The sequence below is a fragment of the Chanodichthys erythropterus genome, chromosome 17 (genome assembly GCF_024489055.1).
Source record: "Chanodichthys erythropterus isolate Z2021 chromosome 17, ASM2448905v1, whole genome shotgun sequence".
NCBI lineage: Eukaryota > Metazoa > Chordata > Actinopteri > Cypriniformes > Xenocyprididae > Chanodichthys > Chanodichthys erythropterus.
This window is the reverse complement of record NC_090237.1, coordinates 2,078,625-2,089,595: the sequence shown is the minus strand read 5'-3', so window position 1 is coordinate 2,089,595 and position 10,971 is coordinate 2,078,625. Positions and strand designations below refer to the sequence as shown.

At 37.0% G+C, this 10,971-nt stretch overlaps 1 protein-coding gene across 1 annotated transcript; it reads left to right on the top strand.

Moving 5' to 3' along the window:
• The first annotated feature begins 10,001 nt into the window (after positions 1–10,001).
• On the top strand, positions 10,002–10,971 carry LOC137005171 (zinc finger protein 501-like). The gene is made up of 2 exons (XM_067365992.1): positions 10,002–10,723; positions 10,818–10,971. The coding sequence occupies exons 1-2, from the start codon at positions 10,002–10,004 to the stop codon at positions 10,969–10,971; spliced, it is 876 nt and encodes a 291-aa protein (XP_067222093.1).

The window sequence follows — 10,971 nt, the reverse complement described above, 5'->3', positions numbered from 1 at the left end:
GATCATTGAAATCTGTGCTGATATATGCTTACTGCATCTGTCCTGTTTAACACATTCCATCCAGTCATAATAATTGTCTGCATTATTCATGGGTAAAACTACAGTTAACTACTACTACTCAAACAAAAACCCTCTAAGACTAACTCAGATTTCAGAATATTTCTGTCTGATGCTCCACTGGCCCACATTCATCTGCTCTTTGTTGAGTTTAGTGCTTGTGGCTTAAAATCTGAATTTAATATGAACTGTTGAAGATATACTGTTTGTAAAGAACAGGAATGGCAAACTCCAGTCCTGCAGAGTTTAGCTCCAACCCTGAAAAAACTCACCTGCCTATAGCTTTCTAGGAACCCTCCAGACCTTGGTAAGCTTGTTCAGGTGTGTTTGATTAGAGTTGGAGCTGAACTCTGTATTTCAAGTATTTCAAGTACTGCTTTTCAGCAGTGGAGCTTCAATGTGATGACCTAAAAAAAAAAAACAGCGCAACGCAAAATAATAAATATTTGGGAATATCTATTTTCATATTTTATTAGGTTCTTTGATAAGGTTACAATACAAAGACCATAGCAACGTAACTTGCTTGCGAAGGTGGTGCGCCAAGCAGCCACGACAACAAAAACGGAGAAATTAAACAAAAGAAAAAGCCAGTTCTTCTGGGACGGAGAGGACATTCTAGGCTTCAGGCAGTCGCAGTCAACCACCTTTCCTGTGCTTGCTAAGGTGTCTCAAATGATTCAATGTATACCGGCCACAAGCGCATCTAGCGACCGCACATTCAGCTCTGCTGGCCGGTTTCTGGAGTCTAGGCGAAATAGATTAAACCCCGGTACAGTGGATGCCATTCTTTTTCTGCACAGCGAACATAAAAGCGCTAAATGAACATTTCCGTGTGTTAAACAAAAGTTCAGTGGTTATGTAGCATTGGCTGTAAACTGTTGGCCTATACAAATCTGAAATAAAAAATTTTTTAGCCTAGGCTATTAGATTAATACAAACGCTGCTTTGTAAATGTTGAAAATGTTTAGCATTATCTTGTTATTAATATGACCTGATTTATGGTTCATATTCATAATTGTATGTTGTTGTCAGTCTACAGGGCGATGTTTCCAAGCGCTTTCAGGATGAAATAAAGGTTCTTTTAATTACATTACAATGCCTAGTATGTCTATTTAATGGTTGCGGCTGCCCCGCGGGTTGTAAAAATGGATACAGTGGTGCGGGGCGGGCCAAATAATTTCAGGGTGTACTCACACTAGGTGCTCTGAACCGTGCCTGAGCACATTTGACCCCCAAAGCCCAGTTTGTTTGACAAGTGTGATCGCTCCTTCCGTGCATGGGCGTGGTTCGTTTAGCCGTCCCTGGCCCTCTTGCTTACTTAAAGGATTAGTCCACTTCTAAATACACTTTTCCTGATAAATTTACTCACCCCAATGTCATCCAAGATGTTCATGTCTTTCTTTCGTCAGTCGAAAAGAAATGAAGTTTTTTGAGGAAAACATTCCAGGATTATTCTCCTTATAGTGGATTTCAATGGCTACCAACAGGTTGAAGGTCAAAATTACAGTTTCAGTGCAGCTTCAAGGGCTTTAAACGATACCAGATGAGTAATAAGGGTCTTATCTAGCGATTCGATCTGTCATTTTCGAAAAAAATACAACCGTTTAAGCTTTATAAACAAAATATCGCCTTGAACGTACTTTCCGCTTCCGCATTCTTCATAGCGCTTACGCTGAATGTCCTACTCCTTCCCTATTCAAGTTACGTAAAAAAACGAAACTGGCGCCACGTTCGTTCCGTAAGTAGAATAGGACCCTTATTACTCATCTGGTATCGTTTAAAGCCCTTGAAGCTGCATTGAAACTGTAATTTTGACCTTCAATCTGTTGGTAGCCATTGAAATCCACTGTAAGGAGAAAAATCCTGGAATGTTTTCCTCAAAAACCTTCATTTCTTTTCGACTGACGAAAGAAAGACATGAACATCTTGGATGACATGGGGGTGAGTAAATTTATCAGGAAAAGTGTATTTAAAAGTGGACTAATCCTTTAATACAGGTGACATTTTGACAATTTTGAAACTACTATAAGTAAAAAAAAAAACCTTTAAGTGAATTAAAGTTAATATATATACACCACCGCTCAAAAGTTTGGGATCGGTAAGATTTTTAATGTTTTTAAAGAAGTTTCGTCTGCTCACCAAGGGTGCATTTACTTAATTAAAAATACAGTAAAAACAGTAATATTGTGAAATATTATTACAATTTGAAATGACTGTTTTCTATTTGAAAATATTTTAAAATGTAATATTTTTGTATTTGTATGTTTTATATGTTTTGTATTGTATTTTTATATTTTTGTGTTGGCAAAGCTGAATTTTCAGCATCGTTAATCCAGTCTTCAGTGTCAAATGATCCTTCAGAAATCATGTCAATTTGCTGCTCAAGAAACATTTATTGTTTACAATTGTACAAAATATTTGTGTACAATATTTTTTTTTTTAGGATTCTTTGATGAATAGAAAGTTCAAAAGAACAGTGTTTATTTGAAATCTAATCTTTTGTAACATAAATGTCTTTACTGTCACTTTTGATTGATTTAATGCATCCTTGCTGAATAAAAGTATTAATTTCTTTAATTTCTTTTCAAAAAAATAAAAATAAAAATCCTTACTGACCCCAGTCTTTTGAACGGTAGTGTAAAATGTTAGAAAAGCTTTGTATTTTAGATAAATGCTGTTCTTTTGAACTTTCTATTCATCAAGGAATCCTGAAAAAAAAAGTGCACAACTGTTTTCAACATTGATAATAATAACAAATATTTCTTGAGGAACTAATCATCATATTAGAATGATTTCTGAAGGATCATGTGACACTGAAGACTGGAGTAATGATGCTGAAAATTCAGCTTTTCCAACATGAGAATAAATTACTTTTTAAAATATATTCAAATAGAAAACAGTTATTTTAAATTGTAATAATTTTTCACAATATTACTGTTTTTACTATATTTTTAATTAAATAAATTAAGCCTTGCTGAGCAGACAAAACTTCTTTTAAAAGCATTAAAAATCTTACCGATCCCAAACTTTTGAGCGGTAGTCTCTATCTATCTATCTATCTATCTATCTATCTATCTATCTATCTATCTATCTATCTATCTATCTATCTATCTATCTATCTATCTATCTATCTGCTGTTGCTACTGCTGCTGCAGTTACTGCTGCTGCTGCTGAGCAAATACAAATTTATTCAGCTTAGTCATATAAAACAACAAGGAAAAGGCTGCTGCAAGAATGGTAGAACCCCCGTAGCAGATCTCTACAGGTGGCGCTGGGGAGGAGGAGGGATAACAGTGCTTCACATTGCGCAGCTTGTTGATCGCAGGCTAGGGTATGATATATATAGTTGTGTGGATTTGGAATTACTTCTGATTGGCTGATGCCACGACGCAGAAAGAACCAATCAGCGCTCGGTTAGAGTTTCATGACTGAACTTTGTGTATATATATACAGTACAGTGGGTACGGAAAGTATTCAGACCCCCCTAAATTTTTCACTCTTTGTTATATTGCAGCCATTTGCTAAAATCATTTAAGTTAATTTTTTTCCTCATTAATGTACACACAGCACCCCATATTGACAGAAAAACACAGAATTGTTGACATTTTTGCAGATTTATTAAAAAAGAAAAACTGAAATATCACATGGTCCTAAGTATTCAGACCCTTTGCTCAGTATTTAGTAGATGCACCCTTTTGATCTAATGCAGCCATGAGTCTTTTTGGGAAAGATGCAACAAGTTTTTCACACCTGGATTTGGGGATCCTCTGCCTCCTTGCAGATCCTCTCCAGTTCTGTCAGGTTGGATGGTAAACGTTGGTGGACAGCCATATTATGTCTCTCCAGAGATGCTCAATTGGGTTTAAGTCAGGGCTCTGGCTGGGCCATTCAAGAACAGTCACAGAGTTGTTGTGAAGCCACTCCTTCGTTATTTTTGCTGTATGCTTAGGGTCATTGTCTTGTTGGAAGGTAAACCTTCGGCCCAGTCTGAGGTCCTGAGCACTCTGGAGAAGTTTTTCGTCCAGGATATCCCTGTACTTGGCCGCATTCATCTTTCCCTCGATTGCAACCAGTCGTCCTGTCCCTGCAGCTGAAAAACACCCCCACAGCATGATGCTGCCACCACCATGCTTCACTGTTGGGACTGTATTGGACAGGTGATGAGCAGTGCCTGGTTTTCTCCACACATACCGCTTAGAATTAAAGCCAAAAAGTTCTATCTTGGGCTTTCATGTGTCTTGCACGGAGGAGAGGCTTCCGTCGGGCCACTCTACCATAAAGCCCTGACTGGTGGAGGGCTGCAGTGATGGTTGACTTTCTACAACTTTCTCCCATCTCCCGACTGCATCTCTTGAGCTCAGCCACAGTGATCTTTGGGTTCTTCTTTACCCCTCTCACCAAGGCTCTTTTCCCCCAATAGCTCAGTTTGGCTGGACGGCCAGCTCTAGGAAGGGTTTTGGTCATCCCAAATGTCTTCCATTTAAGGATTATGGAGGCCACTGTGCTCTTAGGTACCTTAAGTGCAGCAGAATTTTTCTTTGCAACCTTGGCCAGATCTGTGCCTTGCCACAATTCTGTCTCTGAGCTCTTCAGGCAGTTCCTTTGATCTCATGATTCTCATTTGCTCTGACATGCACTGTGAGCTGTAAGGTCTTATATAGACAGGCGTGTGGCTTTCCTAATCAAGTCCAATCAGTATAATCAAACACAGCTGGACTCAAATGAAGGTGTAGAACCATCTCAAGGATGATCAGAAGAAATGCACAGCACCTGAGTTAAATATATGAGTGTCATAGCAAAGGGTCTGAATACTTAGGACCATGTGATATTTCAGTTTTTCTTTTTTAATAAATCTGCAAAAATGTCAACAATTCTGTTTTCCTGTCAATATGGGGTGCTGTGTGTACATTAATGAGGGAAAAAATGAACTTAAATGATTTTAACAAATGGCTGCAATATAACAAAGAGTGAAAAATTGAAGGGGATCTGAATACTTTCCGTACCCACTGTGTATATATTATTTAATAAGCCCAGGTTGCTTTGATTCTCTATGGGGTTCAGGTCTGGTGAGTTTGCTTGCCAGTCACCTGGGTAGGTGCCATATCCTGCTGGAAAATGAATACATGAATTATTCTTTCAAAGTTTTTAAAAGATAGAACACGTTTTACTTTAGCTAAACAACAAAGCTGAAAAAAGCAGGATTTGATTTCTGAATTTATCTGCTTGTCATATTTTAGACCGTCATCAAAAACAAATCCCAAGTTCTTTACCAAAGGCTTTGCAGAAAGTGTTAAATTACCTAGGGTTATTTGACTAGGAGAGTCAGATGAACCAAAAACTATGATTTCAATTTTATTTTCATTTAAACTGAGAAAATTTAAAGATAACCAAGCTTTCACGTCAGATATGCAGACCCTAAGTGTTTCCAACCCATCAATATTAGGTTTTAGGGGTAAATAAACTTGAGTGTCATCCACATAGCAATGGAACGACAACCCATGTTTCCTAAAAAAAAAAAAAATAGACCCTAATGGGGGCATATATAATCTGAAAAGAATGGGAGCTTAAATGGATCCCTGATGAACACCAAAAGATAGAACAGCAGCCTCTGACGAATATTCCCCAATATTAACACTGAACTTCCTATTTGTAAGATACGACTTAAACCATTCAAGGGCAGCTCCTTTGATACCAGCACAAAGCTCCAAGCGAGCAAGAAGAATGGAATGATCTACCATATCAAAATTCGCACTCAGATCTAGCAGTACAAGTATGGTACAAACCCCAGAATCAGCAGCTATTAACACATCGTTTAATACCTTGGAGTGCAGTCTCTGTTGAATGATATTTTTTAAAACCTGATTGTAGTAGTAGTAGTAGTAGTAGTAGTTTGAAATAAAAGGCAAATTAGAAACGGGTCTGAAATTAGCCAAAACATTTAAGTCTAAGTTTGGTTTCTTTAACAACGGCCGAACTATAGCCTGTTTTACTACTTCTGGTCCCATGCATGTTTCCAGACATCGATTTATAATGTTTGAAAAAGACACGGTCCCACTGCATCTAAAACTTGTTTCAATTGAAATGGAGGGATGGCATCCATAGAGGAGCCTGATGGCTTTAATTGACCCAATATTTCTTGAAGATGAGAAAGAGAAATAGGTTCAAATTGCTTGAACTCTGCAATACAAGCCATGGAGATAGAAGGATCAAAAGAAGAACAAGATATCCCCAATCTAATGTCACTGATCTTATTCACAAAAAAGTAAGAAAATCATCACACAGAGTCTTTGATACTGCAGGGTACTCATAAACAGGTGGATTAAACAGAGTTAAACACAGTAAAAAGAGTTCTTGGTCTATGGTAAATTTTAGTAATGAGTTTTGTAAAATAACTGGATCTTGCTGCTCTCAAAGCCTTTAGGTATTTTAACAATGACTCCCTTAATATTTCAAAAGAAACATAAAGCTTATCTTTCTTCCATCTACACTCTGCTCTTCTGCAGAACTGCCTCAAGGAGCGTATATTGTCACCACTCCATGGGTCAGCTCTTTGTTTAGATTTTAAGGTCTTTACAGAAGCCACTGTGTTTAAAACATTCACGCATGTAGAATTGAACTCAGACAAAAGGTCCTCTGCACTTAATTCATACTGGTTTGCATCCATAGCTTGCATAGTATCACAGAAAGCTGATGAGAAAACTGTACTAGTAGCAGAGTTAATTAATCGTGATTTACGGACTGGCCTTTTGAATTGCAAGGAGTTTGATGATGTAGGAATAGAAAACATAACACATTTATGATCAGAAAACACATTATCCACTATCTCCAGATCATAAAGAGAAATATCATATGATAACACAAGATCAAGAGTATGTCCACCTTTATGGGTAGGAACATTTACATGATGATCTAGATCAAAGACATTTATCAATGTAATAAACTCTTTGGCTAAAGAGACTACTGTGCAACACATGTATGTTAAAATTTCCAAAAATTAACAATTTATCATACATTGGTACAAATTCATAGCCTGGTAATACCAGATTCTGCTACTTCACTTTGCTTCGTAGACAGAGTCTGGAATGGCATAATAGAGAAGTGTTTTCTCTCTCGCTAGGGGGCGCTTGTCTGAAGTTTAAAATCATTGGTTACCCGTAAGCCACTCAGACACGTTTAGTTATGACTAGTTATGTTATGCGCCTGTACAGCGGCATCGAAGCACAGACATCATGCATCGAACTCAAATCTATGATTGAACTTCCACTGTAAACCTGTTGTAAACACATGATGATGCGAGTGAAATACCGGAGTGAACATGGCTGTAAACGACTTTTGCAGTTTGAAAAAGAGTTGAATGTTCTCCATAACAGAGCGAATTGCATCCCGTGTCTCGTTTCCCATTTCCGCGGTCGTTTCGGTTTTCGATTTCTCTAACCTACAATGTAAAACTCGGCGCTTAGCATCTACGTCACGGCTCTCAGCCCGCCCTCTGTTCGTTGATTGGCCCGGCTGTTTCCAGACCGGTGGCAAACAGAAAGCTCTGACGCTGTATCAGACTGAGTACAGAAGCGAAATGAAATTGAGCGGAAGTAGGAAGTCTGACGTAGTCAGGCTAACAAATTCACCCAGCAAATCTGCAAACTCATTTAAGAAGTCTGCATTGTGTTTAGGAGGGCGATACAACAAGGCAGTCAATAGTGGACTATTCAGCTGATTGGCATGTCACCATATTCTAATTTATTGAGATAGTGAATTGGTGGGTTTTTGTCAAATGTTAGCCAAAATCATCACAATTAAAAGAACCAAAGACTTAAAGTATTGAGCACATAGTTGATTTTGAATTAATATTTCATGTCGATATACAATGTTTACATACTTAAAAACTAATCATGGTATTGATATCTTTGTAAGACTGTCGACTTTATAGAACGGTGGAAAAGAAAACTAGCTTTACCAAGCTCTGAGTGTCCCCTAGTGGTCAGGCGTATTTCCGTTGTGTTGTGGATTTATTTCGTTGTGCTGTGAACTTATGTTTGCTTTTTTCATTTCGTTGTGTTGTGCACTACTGGGCCACCATATCTTACAGTGTGTATAATATCTCTGTAATATGAATATATAATATCTCTGCTGTGTTTTTTCTGAAATGTCCTGATATGATGTGACAGCAGTAATGTCTCATACTCATATGTGACTGTCTGTGTGTTTTATTGTAGGACTCTCAGTATTTAGACGTCAATTCAGTTTCCTCAGGGTCATCTGATGGTGAATAAGGAGCCGCTACAGAGATGAAGACACAGAGACACACAGCGATCACACTGACATCTGTGCTTGAATTATTTAGTAATGACTCATGAAAATGAGTGCTGAAAAAAGCAACTTTGAATTGTTTCAAATTTGTTAGATATTTATTATAATGTAGATTGTGAAAAGTGAAAAAAACAGGTCATAGACAGATTTATTGTGCAATACAGTGTTGGGAAAAGTTTTTACAAGATTTATTAAAGAGTCTGACTACAGAGACAGATGTTGTTATTTTGTCTACCAGCAGAGGGGTGACAAAAATTATGCAAATAATTTCACTGTACATTTCTTTCTGTAAAATATTTTTTATTATTTATTTGTGTATATGATGATCTATTAAAGTTTCCATTTAAATCTTCACATTCTTTTACTGGTTTCTTGTTTTTTCTCTTTTTTGTTTTTCCCCTTCATATATCAGTTAGTTACTGATATATGTTGACACTTATTGCTCTTGAAAGAAAGTCTTTCTAAAGCCAACAACAAACGGCGGTGATACAACAGTGACTCAAAGCCCAGAGAGATAACTTATATTTTACTCTATATTTTGCAAATAATATAAATTCATGCAAATATTTTCATTTATCAAAAGTGTATAATAACAGTAAGCAACTAAGTGCAATAACTTAGTCTAAATATGAATTTTAATAAATATTCATTGTTGAGCAAACCAGATTTGCACATTAAATTTTATTTTTTATAAGAACAGTAGATAACGGTTATGGGATTTTAAAGATTCAGGAAAAATAAATTACAGTAACATGTTCCTGCAGAACATTCTGATCTGTTTACACTTGTTTACACTTTACACTTGATTGTGCTTTTGTTTCATTATTATCTATATTTATCTTTATTATCCAATGATTTGATCCTGTTCTGCTTTACATTTGTAAACTAACTATATTCAGTTTATATAGTATCATATATTAAAACATTTTGCAAACACAATGTGGATCATACAATATTAGTAATATCAATATAGAAAATAAAAAAGTATTATTATTTAGCACATTCATTTATCAAAGTAAACACACAAATGCTACTAATGTATAATATAATAACCTAATAAAATACTATGTGTTTCTATTTAGATTTTGCCTGATCTGGTGCTTTTAACCACATTATTTCACACCAGCAGTGAAGCCACAGACTCCAACATTAATTTTAGGGATCCCAAAATCCCTAGCAGATGCTGTCCAGTACAACACCAACTGAATGACCAGACCAGATGTGTAATAAAAATATATTTATTTTTTTTATATATATTTTTTACAAGCATACTGAACAAGTGCAAGTTAAAAACAGATCAGTGAGCAAATGTTTCATTCAATGCATATATGAATGATTAAATAACATATTACAGATAATACATCTAAATGAGATTAGTGATGCACTAACATGAAAAGGCTACAATGGAAAATTCTGGGTATATTATGTTTACAGTGTTGATGTTACAGTGTTATCATGTCTGTGGTTCTGGTTCACAGGTTACCCATTGTATCGCAGCTGATATCCAGATTTAATTGTATTAACAAGGGAATGGCAGACCTGATAGTTGATGGCCTCAAACAAATACTTGACCTCTGTTGCTTTCTCTTGATCTTTTTAAATGATTCAAAATTCTTAATCTGTTTATTTTAGACCAAATGGATGTCCAAGTGCAAAGTCTTAAAGAAGAGAAGAATCATGATAATGTCGCAAAAAAGAATTTATCACAAAACAGAAGAACTACAAAGAGCAACAAGTCTTTCACTTGCTGCGAGTGTGGAAAGAGTTTCACACTAAAAGGAAGCTTTAAAAAGCACCAACTAATTCATACTGGTGAGAAGCTTCACACGTGTCCTCCGTGTGGAAAGAGTTTCATGCTCAAAAGCCACCTTAACAGACACATGAGAATACACACTAGAGAGAAACCTTATGCATGTCAACAGTGTGGAAAGAGTTTTTCACAAAAGATTCATCTCAGTCGTCATCTGCGCTGTCATGAAAAACCATTCAGCTGTGATGAGTGTGGCAAGGAGTTTAGATCCTCATCATATCTCAACAAACACCTGACAGTTCACACAGTCGAGAGGCCGTACTTGTGTCCGGTGTGTGGAAAGAGTTTTTCACAGCTGGCCAATTGCAGAAAGCACCAGAAGATCCATTCTGTGAAAGCTCATGCTTGTGTGGAGTGTGGCAAGACCTTCGTTACACATGAAAATCTCAGAAAGCATCTGAAAAGTCACTCTGAAGAAAGACCGTTCACATGCGCTCAGTGTGGATATGGATTCAAAGAGAAAGTCCACCTGAACAAACATGAGGATTCACACTGGAGAGAAGCCGCACACATGCCATCAGTGTGGGAAGAGCTTCATACAGTTGTCAGGTCTCCGTTATCATATGCACCGTCACTCTGGAGAAAAAACATATAATTGTGATCAGTGTGGGAAGAAATTTACATCGTTGTCAATTCTAAAAAGGCACCTGATGGTGCATACGGACGAGAGGCTCCACAAGTGCTCTTTGTGTGAAAAGAGTTTTTCACGACCGGACAATCTGAAACAGCACCAAAAACTGCATGATGTTGTACGGGATCACGTGTTTCAAGTGTGGGAAGAGCTTTACATCAGTTAG